This window comes from Semicossyphus pulcher, unplaced genomic scaffold (genome assembly GCF_022749685.1).
Source record: "Semicossyphus pulcher isolate SPU_LCO1_2020_fin unplaced genomic scaffold, fSemPul1.0.p SCAF_24, whole genome shotgun sequence".
Lineage (NCBI taxonomy): Eukaryota > Metazoa > Chordata > Actinopteri > Labriformes > Labridae > Semicossyphus > Semicossyphus pulcher.
The window spans coordinates 4,188,858-4,206,133 of NW_027211698.1; the positions used below are offsets into that span (position 1 = coordinate 4,188,858).

General features: G+C 44.2%; 1 protein-coding gene across 1 annotated transcript in view; it reads left to right on the top strand.

Moving 5' to 3' along the window:
* Nucleotides 1-17,276, top strand: part of pard3ba (par-3 family cell polarity regulator beta a) — a 229,683-nt gene that overhangs the window by 194,438 nt on the left and 17,969 nt on the right. The window contains exon 23 of the mRNA XM_069675514.1: nucleotides 13,548-13,624. Coding sequence (XP_069531615.1) covers nucleotides 13,548-13,624 — 77 coding nt within the window. The remainder of the gene's footprint in view (nucleotides 1-13,547; nucleotides 13,625-17,276) is intronic.

A 17,276-nucleotide genomic window follows, 5' to 3' on the forward strand; every position in this document is an offset into this window, starting at 1 on the left:
GGTCTCAGAGCAGAACATCATCATGGCTGCGTCTGTGCCAAGATAATACAGATACAATTCACTGTCATACTTTTTGAACAGGTTATATAAACTGGCCAATAATATCATTATTAGATGGGCTGCTAACACCTTGTGTTTTCTCTTTATAAAGACCGGATACTACAGGTCAGAGTGCTGGATGCTGGGTGGGACTTGACTTGCCTTAACTAAGGACTTGACTTGACTTGACTCTCGACTTGCTTGAAACTTGGACCAAATGACTTGAGACTTACATGGGACTTGAACAAAGATGACTTGGTCACAACACTGGTTAAGGTTTCCTCTTTGACAGAGATCTGTTGTCTTGAAGTCAGTCGAAGGAACCCATTTCGGCATGTCAAAAAACCTGCTACTCTACTGCCCTGGAGATTAGCAATTGGCTAACATGAGCTTTCTAAGCTTACCGCATACATAATCTTGTAGCTTTCCAATGCTGTTTAATAGACCTTATCCCGATCGTTATAATACTTATTATTAATGTTAGATATCTTGCAGGTTTATATTTCCATGAAAGTGCAATACATCCTCCGACCAGCAGGGGGCGATATAACCCGCATGAGGTACCTGAGCAGAGAGGTCTCTGAGTGCGTGAGCGGAGAGGCCTGAGCTGCTGCATTTGGACCCTCTTGGACATGACAGCTCCCTTAAAGTGAAGCCAAAGACAAATTACATCATCTTCTCTTTCATCTCATCGTTTGATTGCCGCCAACAGGACCACTTCCTCTTTCGCAGACTCAGTCTCCGGCACGGGCTGAACTCCTGCTCGCTCTCCTGGGAGACAAAGACAAGAGTGAACATCTCCTCCGTGCATCATGTTTCCACCCACCGGTATCAAGAGTTTCCACGCACACGTATTGCACCTTTCTCTTTGCAAAGTCACAATGAGTGATTCCATCCACGGACTCCTCCTCTCTGTCCTTGTCTCTCCGGCTCATCCCCGAGGCTCAACGCACTCCTCTCTTTTGTTTTAAGTCGCTTCATTCCGATGCTGCGCGGCAACCGGGTGAGGATTTTTGTTGCTCCTCTCCCTCCTCCCCATCTGGGCCGACAAAGGCCTACAGGGACTTATTTGGTGTCTGTCTTTATCCCCGCAGCTTGTCTCTGGCCTACAGGCAAACTGCAGAGTGTGATCTGTCTGCAAGTTGATAGAAATCTCCCGTTCTCCTCCTCGCTTTCGCCGGCTCTCACTTCAAAGCTTGTCACCAGTCTGTGTTTGAATTTAAGAAAAGGGAAGTTCAACGGGGTCAGCTCTGAGTGTGTGTTTCTCTTTGCTGAGGTACCACTACTCCGCTCCATAAGGGGAGTTTGGATCGCTTTCATCGCAGAGACAGGACCGCAATGCTGATCAGTCAGGCTGGCTTGGGTTCAGTGTTTAAAAACAGTTTGAACAACAAGTACTGCATGGAAAAAAAGACCACAAGCCAAGATATTATGTAGTCAAGAAGTATGCAGAGCATTTCTTCCTGAAATATGGGACTGCTGCAGCCTGAAGTAACCGCACGGTTCATTAGTTACCTTTAAACTATAGTTGCTCACACATTTTAAGGCTTTATTCTTCTTCTTTTAAAGTAAAGACTCTGAATAAAGCAGTTTCATGTTAAAAATCTGTGTTTCTCCAACGCTGTTTGGCACCAAGGATCTCAAGAGGAGCCTCAAGCCGAGTTTGTTTCTAGGTCCATCCATCCATTTTCCTCTGCTCAGCAGGCTAAGCAAGTTAGCCCAGACGTCCCACTCCCTAGCAACATTTTCCAACTCCTCCTTGGGATTCCAAGGCGTTCCCAGGCCAGGTGGGAAAGACAATCCCTCCAGCGAGCTCTGAGTCTACCCCAGAGTCTCCTCCAAGTTGAATGTGCCTGGAAAACCTCCACAGGGAGGCATCCTAAGATGCCCAAACCACCTCAATTGGCTCCTTTTGATGCAAAGGAGTAGCGGCTCTATTCCGAGCCTCCGCCGGATGTCTGAGCTCCTTTCAGCCGCTTGTATCCTCGACCTCATTCTTTCGGTCACTACCCAAAGCTCATGACCGCAGGTGAGGCTTGGAACGTAGATCGACTGGTATATTGAGAGCTTCGCCTTCTTAACCACAACGTTCCAGTGACGCTGCACCAACCCGTCTGTCAATCTCACGATGCATTCACTCATGAACAAGACCCCGAGACACTTGAACTCCTTCGCTTCCTTCTCAGTCAGTTTCTTTTATTGTTCTGCTTTTACAGCGTTTTTTACAGGGATAGAAATAATCAAAAGAGGTTTCATCCTTGGAAAAGAAAGGAACTGGGAATTCAAACAGTTTCCAGTGTCTCTATAACGTTGGATAGCTGGACTTTGGATGCTGCAAAGTCAGCTCAGATAGTTTTCCTGATGTTTTAAGATCCAGATTGTTCTGCCCGTCCACCCACTTCAACTTCTTTTTATTTTCCCAAAGATATCTGCTTCCTTTGATTGGTGGGTATGGGAAACCGGCGTGTAAGCTTAAAAGTGGACTTACTGGCAATAGTCCTATCAAGTACAAAATGTCCAGAGTTTATCATTGTCACGATTCCCTATCAGGACATCAAGATCACCCACACGGATCTCTCTCTGAGGTTCTGCCGTTGGCAGGAGTTGCATCAAAGTATCTGAAGGTCAAACGCATCAACCTCACGACATTTGCAGCAGGCCGTTGGAGGGCGTGAGGAGCTGGACTCGCTCTTCAAAGCCTCTGTCGCTGGTGGTGGTGTCAACCCCCACATCCACAAATCTGTGACTGTAAGGACAACAGAAGACCGAGCAACCTGTGCTGTGGAGACGGAGCCTGAGCAGAACACAGACGCATGACGTGACTGAGCTGGAGGGGGAGCTGCTGGAAGGTGTGTGTGTGTGCAAGACCCTGGTGCAAACATCAAGGCTGCATCACACAAACACACACTGAAAAATATATCTAACAAACTGTGTTAGTCTCTTCCTCACATGCCCTGTGACATACCTTTAGGGGCAGCAGAGACGGAGGAATGAAACCAACCACACACATGCACACACGCTTACACACGCTCACAGGGGTATTTGGATGTTATTTCAGTGAACGGCGGGGAGGCAAACACACCCACAGAGGGGGAAGAGGAGCATGTACACAGCCTCAGTAAATAAACAACACCCCATGGCCACTGCCACGGCCACACACACACACACACACACGCACACATGGAAGAGGTTTAAGAAGCATGATGATTACAGCTTCACGTGGGACAAAATGCAAACACGTGCAGGTCGCAGGTAATTTCAGTATTTTGGTTGAGAGGCCCTTGATCAGGAGTCTAATTAACATGAAACCTGATGTTTAAATCAGAAGTGCTTTATGTAGCCGCGTCAGAGGAAATTGAGCAGCCCGTCCTGTTACAAAATGTTCTTCTCTAACAGCCACTTAAACAAATCAAACTCGATTCGGGTTGTTTTTTTGGAGGCAGTGACATCAGTGTAAAACATCCCTCTGGATGTGTGCTCGCTCTGATGCATATAAACACTTTAATTTTGTTTGGACTTCATGTAAACGGTTTGAAATTTAAAGCCAGAGAACATTTATTCAGAGTGTCTAACTTGTTTGCATGAAACCTCAGTAAATTATGTTACAGCACTGATTTCATCCTGAATTTCAACCTCCCCTTTCCCACCTTTCTGCTGCGTCACAAACGCACCAGAGACACGTTTAGTAAACAGTGAAGATGTTACGGTGGTTAGGTCTTTATTGTAAACATTACTCATTCAGTCTGTTTATCAAACTCGGCAAATTTGGAACGATGTTCGAGCGCTGCTCGGACGGAGACGGGCGGAATTTGTAGCCCAGGTGACGAGGAGTCACAGAAGTAACCAGAAAGGGGGCGGGGCTTAGCGTGTCGATGCGGGTTTTGTGTTCCCATCAATGCCCGGGTCTACTGCAGAGTCATTTGACCCCGGTCTGAATGCCGATTGTAGCATTTCCCACTAAGCAGAAAAGCCGGGTGTTGGCGTGTTTTTTGACCAGTGGGAAAGCAGCTATAGTGTTACCAAATAAGGCACCCTTTTCTACTCATCTCTTATTATATGCAAAATACTGCATAAATATATTGTCAGTATTGTAGCAAACTAATGTCTTTTCTCTTCCTGTTGAACAGTAATATATTTCTGATGACTAATCATGTACTCAGGCAGGTACTCACATGAATTTATCCCATCATTGGAACAACGGCAGCAAACCTCAAATGCACTGAAAGGGAAGCAGTGAACAAACTTGACAGTGTGTTACAGGAAAGCATGAGTCCAGTCTTTCTGCTGCCTGCTCGAGGTAAAAATAGACGAGCCTCCTATTCTTTACATTTTCGGCGCGTGTCCCTCCAGCAGACTCTCATCTGTTTTCATTTCAAATGAACATGAACATGTTCTGCAGCCATCATGCACACGCCACGCTTCCAGTGTTGCCCACAAAAGCGCACATTGACCTGATGCAGTCAGCCACATACTAGGTTTTGACCCTGCTTTGATGTCATGTTGGTATTGCAATGGATTATGGGTAATTAAATCAGTTTATTACTTTTAATGCCCTGTGATTGACTGGCGATCTGTCCCGCCTCTCACCCAGTGACAGCTGGGATGAACGGATGGATGGATGGTACTTTTAAATAAACAAAAATGTTGTCGGTCCTCCTTCTAGCTTTTAAATACAAAATGAAGTTTCACAAACACAAATTGAAACACAAAAGTTTGATTCAAGAGAAGAAATGTTCTGTTAAAGTGAGAAACCAGTTTAAATGAACAGCAGTCTCTGTTTCTACTGCAGCTAATGAGCAAAATAATCCTCCTCACACTACCTGTTACGTCCTCACATGGGGAAATTAAACCGTCTCTTCTGCTTCTGAACCCAACTGTATGTAAATGTAAGAAGCCGTCCGGAGGTCAAGAGTGGAGCCCCGAGCAAACACTAACAATGAAGACAATTACCAGCAGATTGGCCCATTACCAAAATAGACTGCATTCCAGTCTGAGTGTGTGTAACCTTTGGTCCCCGTGTGTGTGTGTGTGTGTGTACCATCTGCTGCTAACGAGCTCCGAGTGAGCCGGGTCCAGGTGTGGGAGTGTTTAGTGTACACTGGGGGGCCAGTGAGCCTCCTGTTTGAGATACAAACACACAGAGCCTCCGAGAGCAGCAGAACCTCGTGTGCCAGCGGGCTTCACTTGACTAGAGTACGAACGAGGCGCTTTGACCTTTTGAGATTTAGCTGGTTATTAGCTCAGTAACTATGCCAACAAGATATTTCACAAGAAGAGTGGATATTCAGATTTTTAGTGAAGAAGAGTCTGAGTCACAGAACAAACACAGGGAAGGAGAGAGAGTTCGGGAGAGGATTTATTGAAGCATAAATCACAAATCAATTGATTATCTTAAACATTTTAAAGCCTAACGATCCAGTAAAGTGGTCTGTTAAAAGTTAGCTTTACTTTAACAGTCTTAAAACGTATCCACTCTGCAGAGTGTTTTTCAAAAAGCTTCCTTTGGGGTGTGAAAACTTCCAGCTTAAGCCCGTTTATTGTTCTCCAACCGCAGCCTGATGTGCACCTCCTTAGAACTGTAACTACAAGTTGTGGCGTAGCGATCCACGACAGCTGTGAGTTTGTTGCTAGCAGCTAAAGGCTATTTGTTTCGCAAAGTTAAAACACAAATGGACCCTTTATCTAAAAGGGTGCATCATCTGCTCAGTCCCCTGAAGGATGCAAAGTTCAGCTCAGTGGCAGAAACCAAACAATATGGTGCTGTTGTAAACGCTTAGTTTAAAGTTTAAGTTTAAACGCTCACAATGGTGTCGGCCAATGGAAGAGGATTAAATAAAGCACTGCAGTGTTGCAGGCCTAATAATGCACGCAAGATGAATGAGAGCCGAAGACTATACTTTATCTTAAAGGCCTTAAATGTACCACACTGTGGAGTAGCTTAGCATAATTTACAGTTAAAAAATCCTCATGTTTCTCACACTGGTGCTCTGCGCAGGCCCTCATACAGCCTCTGCCTGAAACGACTCAGTCTGCTCTTTTCCTTTAAGAAACCCCGCCACTCTCTTCTGATTGGCCAGCTCTCCGAAGCCTGCTGAGGCTGCACTTTGTGATGTTACAAAGTGCAGCGTGTAGAAAAAACCTGGCGTTCACAGCAGCAGACTGAGAAGCCTGGGGATTACTCTACCATACTTTTACCTACAGATTTAAAACTTCACCCACGTTTAGTCTTAACATCCAACATTGTAACATTATTATATATATGTCTTAAAATGTGAAACAGCATAATACCCCCTCTTTAAAGGATTGGGGCAGTGATTTATATCAGCTGGTTCCAATCCTGGCTCCACAACTTCTAGACTCTTAAAATTAACTTGAAGAAAGCCTCCAACAGAGATACAATAACAATGTGTTGCCTCATGTTAACGTGCAGACTGAGCGTCCACATGTATCTATGGGTGTGTTATTTCTGTAGTTCAGTGTTTCAAGTTTCTGCTCAAGCTGTCAACAACTCGTGGCAGCACCACTTAAACTCTGTGGCTCCAAAGTTCTTTGTTTTGCATCCAACTCTGCACATCTTGAAAGTTTTCCATCCTGTGCCAGCTCACTCCTCTCCCTCGCTCTCTTATCTCCCATTGGGAGTCAATGAAACCTCATCACTGTGATTTTTCAGGAAGGGGGGTGGAGGGATGGATAACCACGTCACGGTGCCAGTCGGATGCAGGGCGTGGGGGTGACGCTGCCAACAGGAGGTGGGCTCTGGGTGCCAGGCAGGGGCTTCATGCTGAGCTGAGACACACGCTTAATTAGCATCCAAGATGGATGGAGGGAGGAAGAAAAGGATGGATGGAAGGAAGGAGGAATAGATGGCAATACAGGAGGCTAATTATGGCATTTGAAAAGAGATTGGGGGGGGAAGCGGTTTGGGAAAAGCGAATCTGAGCATCTCAGTGGCAGCATGAAAGCGCTGCTCAGGCATTGTGTCAAAGCACTTGGACTCTCATTTGAGGCTTATTGTATTTATGAGCATCGCAAATTTACAGCAAAGCCAAAAGGGCTCCAAGAAATCCATTTCCTGAGCTCCGGCAATACTTTGTGATGAATGCGACAGCTGTGCTGCTAGAGTTGATTGCTGCGCGAGTGTGTATGTGTGTATCAATACGTATCATCTGGCACTGTCAAAGCATGGCTTTCTAATTTGGAAAAATGGAAAAGTGACTTTCCGCTCGTTCACACGCACGAGCCAAGCATTCTGTCAGGGCGTTTGTCAGCTGGTGGATTGCAGCTACGCAATGACTCGACACAATTATGCACTTTATGGGACTGTTCCGATGTGTTTAAGCTCATTTCCCTGATGAGAGAGCGTTAAAAGCAGTCTGACGATATGCTGATTCTAAGTTTAAGGTTTCAAACAAATGCAAATATACAGACATGATCTCACTCCCGACCCGTAAGAAAACACTTCCTGTCTCTTGAGCAGGTTTGCTCTGTTTTTCCTCCACTAACCATTAATTCCTTTCCATTTCTGTTCACCTGCCCAGGAAGAGACGTCCACAGCGCTAACTGTTCGGCCACATCACAGTGAAGAGATGTATGTTTCCAGATATCGCGAGGATTTGTTAGACAGAAAAATGCAATTTTAATGTCACAATGTCCGTTGATGTCTGGCTTGTGAAAATGTGTCCAATATTTTCCTTAGTGAGTCTGAATCTGAGCCCAAAGCTGCTAGTTTCCTAAAGTGGCGGGGCATCAGAGAAACCAGTGTGACATACAGTACATGTAAGCGATCATGTTTAGTAAGCAAGTTGGAAATTATTTTATTGATTTAAAAATGATTGTCTTTCCATTTAAAAAAAAAATAGTTTGTTACACCCACAGTGAGAGCTGCGTCCATAGCAACGGTTAACTCGGTAGCCTTCTTAAAATGAGCTAAGCTAGCCATACTGTGTTCTGTTTAATGTTTACTTCATGTGCCGTCTTCAGTTTTGCAGATCTCTCTGTCCTATCTTCAGTTTTTGCGTCTTTTAACCTTTCTTGCTTTCTCTCCGCTGTTTTGTCTCTGTTCTTTTTCCCTCTGTAAACAGACCAACGTCAAAGTTACCAGACTTCTTTAAGCAGATCGATATGACTGCGATTAGAGCCGCATCCCTAGCAACGGTTTGTTCTTCATAGCAACGGTCTGTTATCGAGAAATAACAGACCTCGGAATGCCAGTATCAGAATCAAGTATTTAACTCAGCTATTTAACGGCTGTCTCCTTACTGGGCCATCCATAATGAGGCTATGTAGGGACCCCTCTGTAGTTTGCACTTGCAGGGCTCCACATCCTGTTAGACTTTCAAAATAAAAGTTCTCAAATTAGGGGTTATCAATAAGCAAGTCTTGTTGGACTTTCAAAATAAAGCGAGGAGTTTTGGACGTGCAATGATAACATTTGGAAACTTTAGGAAACAAAACGAAGTGGTTCGGTGTAGAAAGTTAATGGTTAGCTTTGAAATATGTGTTAATGTATGTAGCTTCCGTATGCTACGTAGCTTAAAAAGAAGTCAGTTCCTCAAATAAACCACCTGGACTGAACCAATTTTTTAGCACCTTTTGTGCTCTTAATGCTAAATGTCTTGATTTCAACACTACATTAAAACATAAGCTAGGGAAAGTCTCCAGAAATGATGCTAGCTTGGTACCTTTAGCTTCATATTTTGAAGCATTAGGTCACTGATCAAATCGGCCTCATCAGATGGGATGGGAGTGAGAACTGGCTGACACAACCGCAATGAACTCCAAGATTAACATGGTCTCTTATAGTTTTACCACATGACACTCATGAGAAACAGAAAGTTCCCTCTCTCTCTCGTGTGTGTGTGTGTGTGTGTGTGTGTGTGTGTGTGTGTTTTGTGGTCTGGCATCGACTTTAAAGACAATCTGGCTTTCCGTCAGCTACCGTCTGCAGAAGACATTAACTTTCCCCCTGATAACCACACACACACACACACACACTGTAGATCATACTGTGCATGATGTCACCAGGTTCAGGACGAGGACGTGAACTTGGCGTGGCGTGCGATTAATAACGATGTCATCATCATCATCGCTCTCCACCTCCGGAGCTGAGAGGACGAGGATCTGTGCTTAAACCGAGCGCCTCCTCAGACGTGTCGCTGCTGCGTTTTCACTCCAACCTGGATGAATTTCATTTCGCTGTTTTACCAGTTGCCATGGTGAGACTGAGACTTGTTTTGTGTGTTTGTTTACTTGTGTGTGTGTGTGTGTGTGTGTGTGTGTACGAACGCCACAGCAGTATTACACGGCACATCATTTGGCGCCGAGGCTCAATGTCTAATTTTGGGAAATGGGCTTCTGCATGAAAAACATCCATATGACAGACATCTATAATAAACATGTGTGCGTCTGGTGTGTGTGTGTGTGTGTGTGTGTGTGTGTGTAAGTTAATAAACCAGACCTCTGCTGCAGGCTATTATGTTAATACACTCATTGGACAAAGACTCACTCATTCTATCTAAACACATATTTCCTCCCTTCCTCATCATTCTCTTCCCTATTTTCTCCGCCGCTTCATTCTCAGAAGATGTATTACACCTTGTTCAACGCACACACATCTCCACACACACATGCAGAAGGTCTTCCACCTGAGTCCCAGCTCCTTGCTGAGACTAATGCCCCCTTTACCTCACATTATGCATCTCTTTGCATAATGTCCCCCCAACACACACACACACACACACGCTGGCGTCCAAAGATGGAGCGTCACTTCCCGACATCATATTAAACCTGCGCACAAAGACACACATGCCTTCCCCCGACTACCATAACATTAACATACACACACACACACACAAAGCCACTTTAGAGCCCCAGCCTTGGGTCTGATGTGCGTTCCCTCCCTGGCTCCCATTCAGAGACATTAAGGCTCGCTACATTACAGAGACATGCTAATGATATCTGGTAATGCGCCGCTGCTGCATTGACATGCAGAATGGGTTTGAACTTGTACGTAAATGCAAAACAGCAATAGACTGATCCCTGCATGGAGTAATTTAGGCTCTTTATAGTGTGTGTGTTTGTGATATTAAATTCTGTGTTGTCGTGGGTGTGTGCGGGGTTGTATGCTTTGATAGCCGGGATCAAACGTATCTCTGTTTGCCTCTTTAGATTTCCATGTTTGCGTCGGCCAAACCTGTGATCGCTTATGTACACACGTCAGTTATTGTACATATGGATTCTTTTGTGTGTTTGACCAGCGTGCCGGTGTGTGTGTTAAGCTGCAGAGGTGAATGGCGTGTTTGACCGGTGAAACGTCCATTGAGTAAACAGCCTGTGTTTGTATGTGAACCTAGATTACAGATAATTGAAAATGTATGCTCTCTCTCCTCCGCTGCCTTCAGGGACAGCCCGTTTAAACCCACTCTTATTGATGTAACCAGAGACCATGTCCACACTTGCGCAACTAAATTTGATACAAGCTTTTTGTTAAAGAGGAAGATGCTCTTTTGGGAACCAGAAACAGCTGTTACATCGTTCTTCTTAAAACAACCAAACCCCATTGACAAAAGCAAGAATTTTACAATGTCAAACACAGGAGTTGCTGCTCTACTGCTGTCTCTTTTTTTTGGGTTATTTGTCTTAACATGTGTTACATAAATATTGCATCGGAGCCGAAGTCACCCTTTCTTACAAACAAAAACACACAATAATACTGACAAGCAAACCTATCAAAGCAGCAATGGATTAGAAACTACAGTGTCCTGCAAATTAAATCATTGTTTTTGTCAATGGAGTCTGGTGGCTTTAAAAAGACCAACGTAACAGATGTTTCTGGTTTAAAAAAAGCATCTTTCTCTAAAACAAAAATGTCTTTCTGTCTACGGATCCTTGCTAGATGTTGCTAGACACTTACACAAACTAAACTGAACCTGTTACTGGACAAAACATACACTTTTAGTGGAAGTACTTTGATCGTGGCGCAGTTGCCCCCAAGGGTTATGATGGTAGCCTTTACACCCTGTTTCGAAGCTGCTAGCTGAAAATTTTTATTAGTCATTTAGACCCCAAAATATGCTTAATTTGGACCCAGATTTAAATATACATAAATTACCCTTTAAGCCCCTGAAACATGCGTCTTTGTTCCAGAAGATCTTCCCTTACTCAGAGTATTGATGGCCCTGCAGACGTTCAATATGTCATCCCCAAAAACTCCCATTCATCCCAATTTTTCACACTGAGCACACCGTTCTACGAGCCCTCGTGCCCTGAATGCCAACATCTGCGATCATGATGTTCCTGCACTCATTTGTCCACATTTTCCCTTCATTTGTCACCCATCTGTAAGTAATCTTGCCGAGCAGGAGGTGACAGAACAGAAGTTTATCCTGCTGAGACCAAGCTGAGTAAACTGACTGTGACAGTCTTACTCCCTCACCACGTGATGCCTTCAATCCACAGTTGTTTGCCAACAAAAAGACAATGGACTAGAAGGGATTTGGCTGGTTTTTGTGTTTCTGTGTGGATGTAAGCTGACCTGAAAATACTATTGTGTTCCAAGCGTTTCCACATTTACCCGCCTGAGTGTGGCTGTGGCTTTAATCAATCACCTCCTGGTGTTTGTAGATGAGATTTCGGACAGCCCCGTCCCAACAACCTCCTCTAAATGTCATTTTTTCCCCCCTATGAGTGCTGTGTTTGCATGAAGCATACACACACATGTTCATCACAGGGCTGCGGTGCTTACATGTGCTCCCATGTGTTTATGTTACCACATGAGTTCTCCCTCTCTTGTTTTTCCTTTCCACTCAAACCACACGGCTGCACACGAACATGTACATGCTTTAAATAGTTTATATACATCCACAGGGTTAGATATCCATCAGACTGAAATATTACTGAGGTTAAAAATATAGCCTGAAGACATGTGTGGTCTCCAGCCTCGAGGTTTTAGCTCGTTGAATGAGCCAAGAATCTGCAAACATCTCATTTAACACATTTTCTTTTTGGTTAAATCTCTTCCTGAGTGACTTCCAGTGAGGGATGTTTGACGTCGAGGCCTTCTCAAGCTTATTATGACAGATTGACGGAATAATACACTTCATGCGTAGGAGGGAAATATCCTGTTCTCTCCACTGTGAACGGCACTCCCTTGTTTCCATAATCTATTTGCTTTAACTTGTTGTCTCTTCTACAAACCGCTAAATAAACAGCTGTTGTGATACCGTGCGTTGCATGCGTAGATACACAGGGACATACTTGAACTAAAATGTTTGTTTATCTGTTCGACTCTTTAAGTGGCTAAAGTACGTGGTGCTCCTGACTAGCTTAGCTTCTGGGTAGGAACTCCGGCTGGCTTCTCCTAACAGGGGCCGTACTGTATGTAGTACACTTACTGTTGATAAGTACCCTAAAATCTGGAATATGAGTGGCTCCAGAATAAAAGACACAGTCTGAAAAAGGTTTTATCATATCTACGGTAAGCCTACGGTAACGTTGTGAGGGTGGCGGCTGCAATGGCGATCATGATGGTGCATGTCTGTGACGACGTCACTTAACAACCAGATTGGGCCATCGTCTGGGTAAAAAACCGTAACGCATTAACATACCTCTCTCTGCATTTTAAACCGGTATACAGGACGCAGCCCACTTTTTAGATGAAAAAAAAGTGTTAAAAGTGTCTTATACACCGAATTTTACGGTACATCACTCAACCCCACTTTAAAACACCGAACTGTCCCTTTAAGGCGTTGCTACCAGTGAAGTCGCTACCAGTGAAGTCGCTACCCAGAGGCCTGTCGACCAGGATAGAGAAGCAGCAATGGCCAACCAACCCATCTTTCTAATATGGTTACTTTTAGGTCCAAAAAAACAAGATGGCGACCACCAAGATGCCATAACTCCAGACTTAAAAAATAAGCGACTTCCTGGTGGCTACATCCACTTCTTATTCCCTTTTCCCACCGAAATTAGTGGGTTTTTCAGACCTGCTTATTGATGACGATCTGTATATTATGGTGGTTAGGTCTTTTACTCATTCAGTCTGTTTATCAAACTCAGCGCCAACAAGTTTGGAACGATGTTCGAGCGCTGCTTGGATGGAGACGGGTTGAATTTGTAGCTAAGATGAGGGGGGCGGACATTAGCGTTTCAACCCGGGTTTTGTATTCCCATCAATGCCGATCGGAGCTGAGGCGATAATTACTGATAATGCTGATTGTAACCTTTCCCACTGAGCAAAACAGCCGGGTGTTAGCAGGTTTTTTGAGTGGCAAAGGGGCTTTATATGTCTATAGTCTTTGATCTGCTCCCTTTAAAGTCTCCTCCTCCAAAACGAACTGAATAAAGAAGCTTCACATTAAAAACCGTGTCTCTGTGAAGCTCTTACTAGCTTACTCAAACCTTCATCAGGTTAAATAATACACTTGAAACACTAAAAAGGCTAATATAGGTGTTTGTGTGGCGCTGAACTGAAGACATGCTAACATGACTTCACCTGTGTCCCCTCACAGATTGCCCCCAGAGGAGCCGACTCTCGCCCGGTGCACCGCTACGACGAGGTGGAGCGACAGTACCCCACACAGCCCAGGTGAGTTCTCTGTGTGTGTGTGTGTGTGTTTTTTCCCCTCAGTGCAGGAAATGAAGGGATAACTTCTTGCCCCTCCCTCCCTTTGTGTCTCCCCCACTCTCTCTCACACACACACACACACACACACACTCCTACACGGCACAGACTAATCCTCTTTGGAGCTTATAATTAAATCTGGAGTGTTTGCCTTGGGAGTGTCTACTCATCCCAGGAATAGGAGCGTTCAACTCTCCGGAGAGCGGGGCACAGGCAGGAGGATCACACACACACACACACACACACACACACACACACACACAAGGATAGTTTGCTCTTATGAAGGATGTATAACCTCTAGTGTGGGTTTAATGGAACTGCACATGTCCCTTCTATTTGTTTTAGACGTCCCCGTGTCATATTAGGCGCACATGCACACAGAGACCTCTTCTTTTCTCCATAGAAGCGTTTCCCGGCAGCACACACACATCACAGGGCTATATTACCTGTGACGTTAGCGGCCCAACCGCTAAGTGGAGCGTGGAGTGGCGAGGAAAGTGAGAGGAGGAGAATGAGGGGAAAGAGGGGACACCGGGATAGAGCGAGAGAGAGAGAAAGAGAAAAAGAGAACAGTCATTTCACGGGTTATTGCCCCTCCTGATATGACAGGCACCACGGAGCGCACACATCATGAGGGCTCAGGCGGGAGGAGAGTCTGGGAACGGAGGAGGGATGGAGAGTTTAGCCAAATGTAACTGTGGAGACACAAACGTAAATGGAGACAAACAGACTGAGGGAGGCTTCAGGGACCTTTGACAGCTCAGTCCAAACTGTGCTTATGTACAGTAACGCAGAAGAAAGAACACGCAGCCTCTCAGAGCGGCGGAAATTAAAGTTCAGTGGTGCATTTTATTGCTGAAATTATTAATCGACACGATTTTGATTATGGCTGCACCCAAGAAGTTTTAATTGAGCCGTTAGTCACCGACGCTGAGACTCTATTGGGTAGTTGCATCTTGTCTTTTTGAGACATTCATGTGTCATCAACCTAGACTTTCCCTTTAAGAACAATGGCCTTGTGGGTAAAATGGCTAGTATGGGAATAGAGTCTTTGTTTTTGAAAGGAAAGAGGATGTACCGCCGACACAATGAAGTGCATCCTTTCCCTTCCATCACGTTTAAGCGCAGTAAAGCTAACTGAATGAGCATAAAGGGACAAGGTTTCCAAACTGCTTTTCACGGGGAGGAAGCTTGAAAGCTAACCGCATGCTAACAATTAAAGAAGGCTCAAGTAACAATGCTAGCTTATTTCCGGTGCTAGTCAGGGAAAGGTTGAGTCATTACCACATTTACTGATAGCATTGTGGTTAACAGTTGGCTCTCTACTTGCATGCATATGTAAAATTCAAATTCAAACTGCTTATTGTTACGGTTTTATATTTCACTTTAATGTAGCTCAGTTGTAACAGTGTTACTTATCACATTCTTTGTCAACCCATGAAGTCAAACAGATTACTGCAACCAGAGAATATAGTTGGATAATTAAAATAATACAAGGAAGACCGCCCTGATTTTGACAATCCATCCATCATTTTAACTTTAAGAAAGGATTGAAGATTTAACATCATTAGTCAGGCAAAACAAGATGATTCAAGACACCTGGGTGTCTGGGGAGTGATTGATGAGCATTTTTCACCCCTATGGGAAAAGTTTTTAGACGAAAAGATTGTTGGTTGGTTCGTAGATTCTGTGTGCTTCGTAAAGTCTGAGGTTTTTTCTATATTTCCTTTATGATTTGAAAATCTTTGGACTGTTTGCTAAACAGGACAAAAAGGCTTCAGTCTAGAGGTCTTCACGAGTCCAAAATTTCATGCCCGAACCCCAAGAGATGCGTAATTGTGCGACCCCAGAACTGAACCGGACCTGTCTATTATTTGAAAGTTTGGGCCTCAACTGAGTTATGTCGGACCCGACCCCAGCCGGGCGAAACACTCAACTCGTTGTTGCTCTTTCTTATGTTTTTTTCCACTTTAAGTCCCGCACGTTCTCATGAAAATGTTGCAAGTTAAAATACACACACAGACACACACAGCTCTTTAATCATGAACCCTTTCAGCCGGGTCTTCCCCGGATCCACTCGGGTATTACACATAATGTTGAACAGACCCAGAGCTGAGTCCCGGCCCTGTCCCGTTTGATCACGTAATATGTGGACCCGAACCCGTCCGGGTCCCGGGTCCTCGGGTTCCGATAGACCCGTGAAGACCTCTACTTCAGTCATGACTGTCTTTTTTTCAAGGATTACCGTAAAATCCAGAATATGAGACGCACGCAGTCTTTTGGGGGGTAAACCCAGAGGGAAACTGTTTTCTATAAGTTATTTATGAATAAAAATGTGCATACAAGTTATTTCAACACAATTTACGTGTATTTTCATTTGAAACACAATTTTAGATGACACAAAATCAAAACCTCATGTTGTAAATATCTAATTTGGCCTAATTTGATTAGATCTGTTAAATAAAGCTCCATCTTTCATGTTGGATATTTAATTTGGTCTAATTTGCTTTGATTTGAATTAATGAAGATTTGTTTAAATGTTTGGCGTGGTGTCGTCTCCCTTCTTTGTTGTGACTTCTGAGCCGGGTGATGACGAATGGGGGCTTGTCTATTAGGTTGTTAAGAGTTAGTTTTGATGCTTAAGTTGTAGATCCTGGGTAATAAGTCTTGGTTTGAGCGTTTAAATTAGTTGGTCTAATTTTGTGCTGGATTTTGCTGTGCTTCCCTGTCAGGGTTGTTTTTGTCTTAGATGTTGGACTCTGATTTCTGCTTGTTGGGAGATGCACCATGTGTTTCTCATTATAAACTCAGAAACAAGACTCTAACCCCCCCACCCTGTCCCACACACAAAAAAACAACACAAAAAGATGCAACGTAAATAATCATAACTTATTCAGACGACCAGTGGTGGATAACATCTTTATATCAAATGTGATACAGGCTTTGGTAAGGTGTCTTTAAAGGTCAAGTAGGGTTGCCAGACCTTCAGAAAGGTCTTTTGCAGCTCTTAATCTCTGTGCTATGAGAAGTCATTGCTATACACTTCCCTTAAATGCACAATGCTATTTCTAAAAACCTCTTTTGGTGGTGAGGTTTCCTGAGTAAACGAATTTGTAGATCCAATGGGAAGGTTAGTCCTGCAAGTTTTGTCGCAGTAGTCTTGGCAGAAGGTATTTTACGTTTTGTGCACGACCAGGTGCAGCGCATTGACGAGCCCTCCTCGTTTGGAACGCACACAAATGATCCTGTCATCACTTTAAAATGATTCAAAGTCGATCCAAACAACTGAAGTTAGCCTCACCCGACTCTTTTGCGACCATCGCTTAAACGTGAATCATCTTTTGTGATTCCGATTCCGTCTTCCTGCGTGACGATTTCCACTGTGTTCAGCAAAGTCCACAACGTGTAGTTTCTGTGCAGCTGTGTGGCTCTTTCTCGGACCATCTGTTTGTCGAGTTTGCAATCCTGCGAGCTACCGGTGCGGTAGTTGAGCTCAGCCTAAGGATGACGGTGCATGTCTGCAACGAAGCATTAGCTAGATTGCACCAGTATACAGGACGCAGCCCACTTTTTAGATGAAAAATAGTGTATTAAAAGTGTGTCTTATACACCGAAT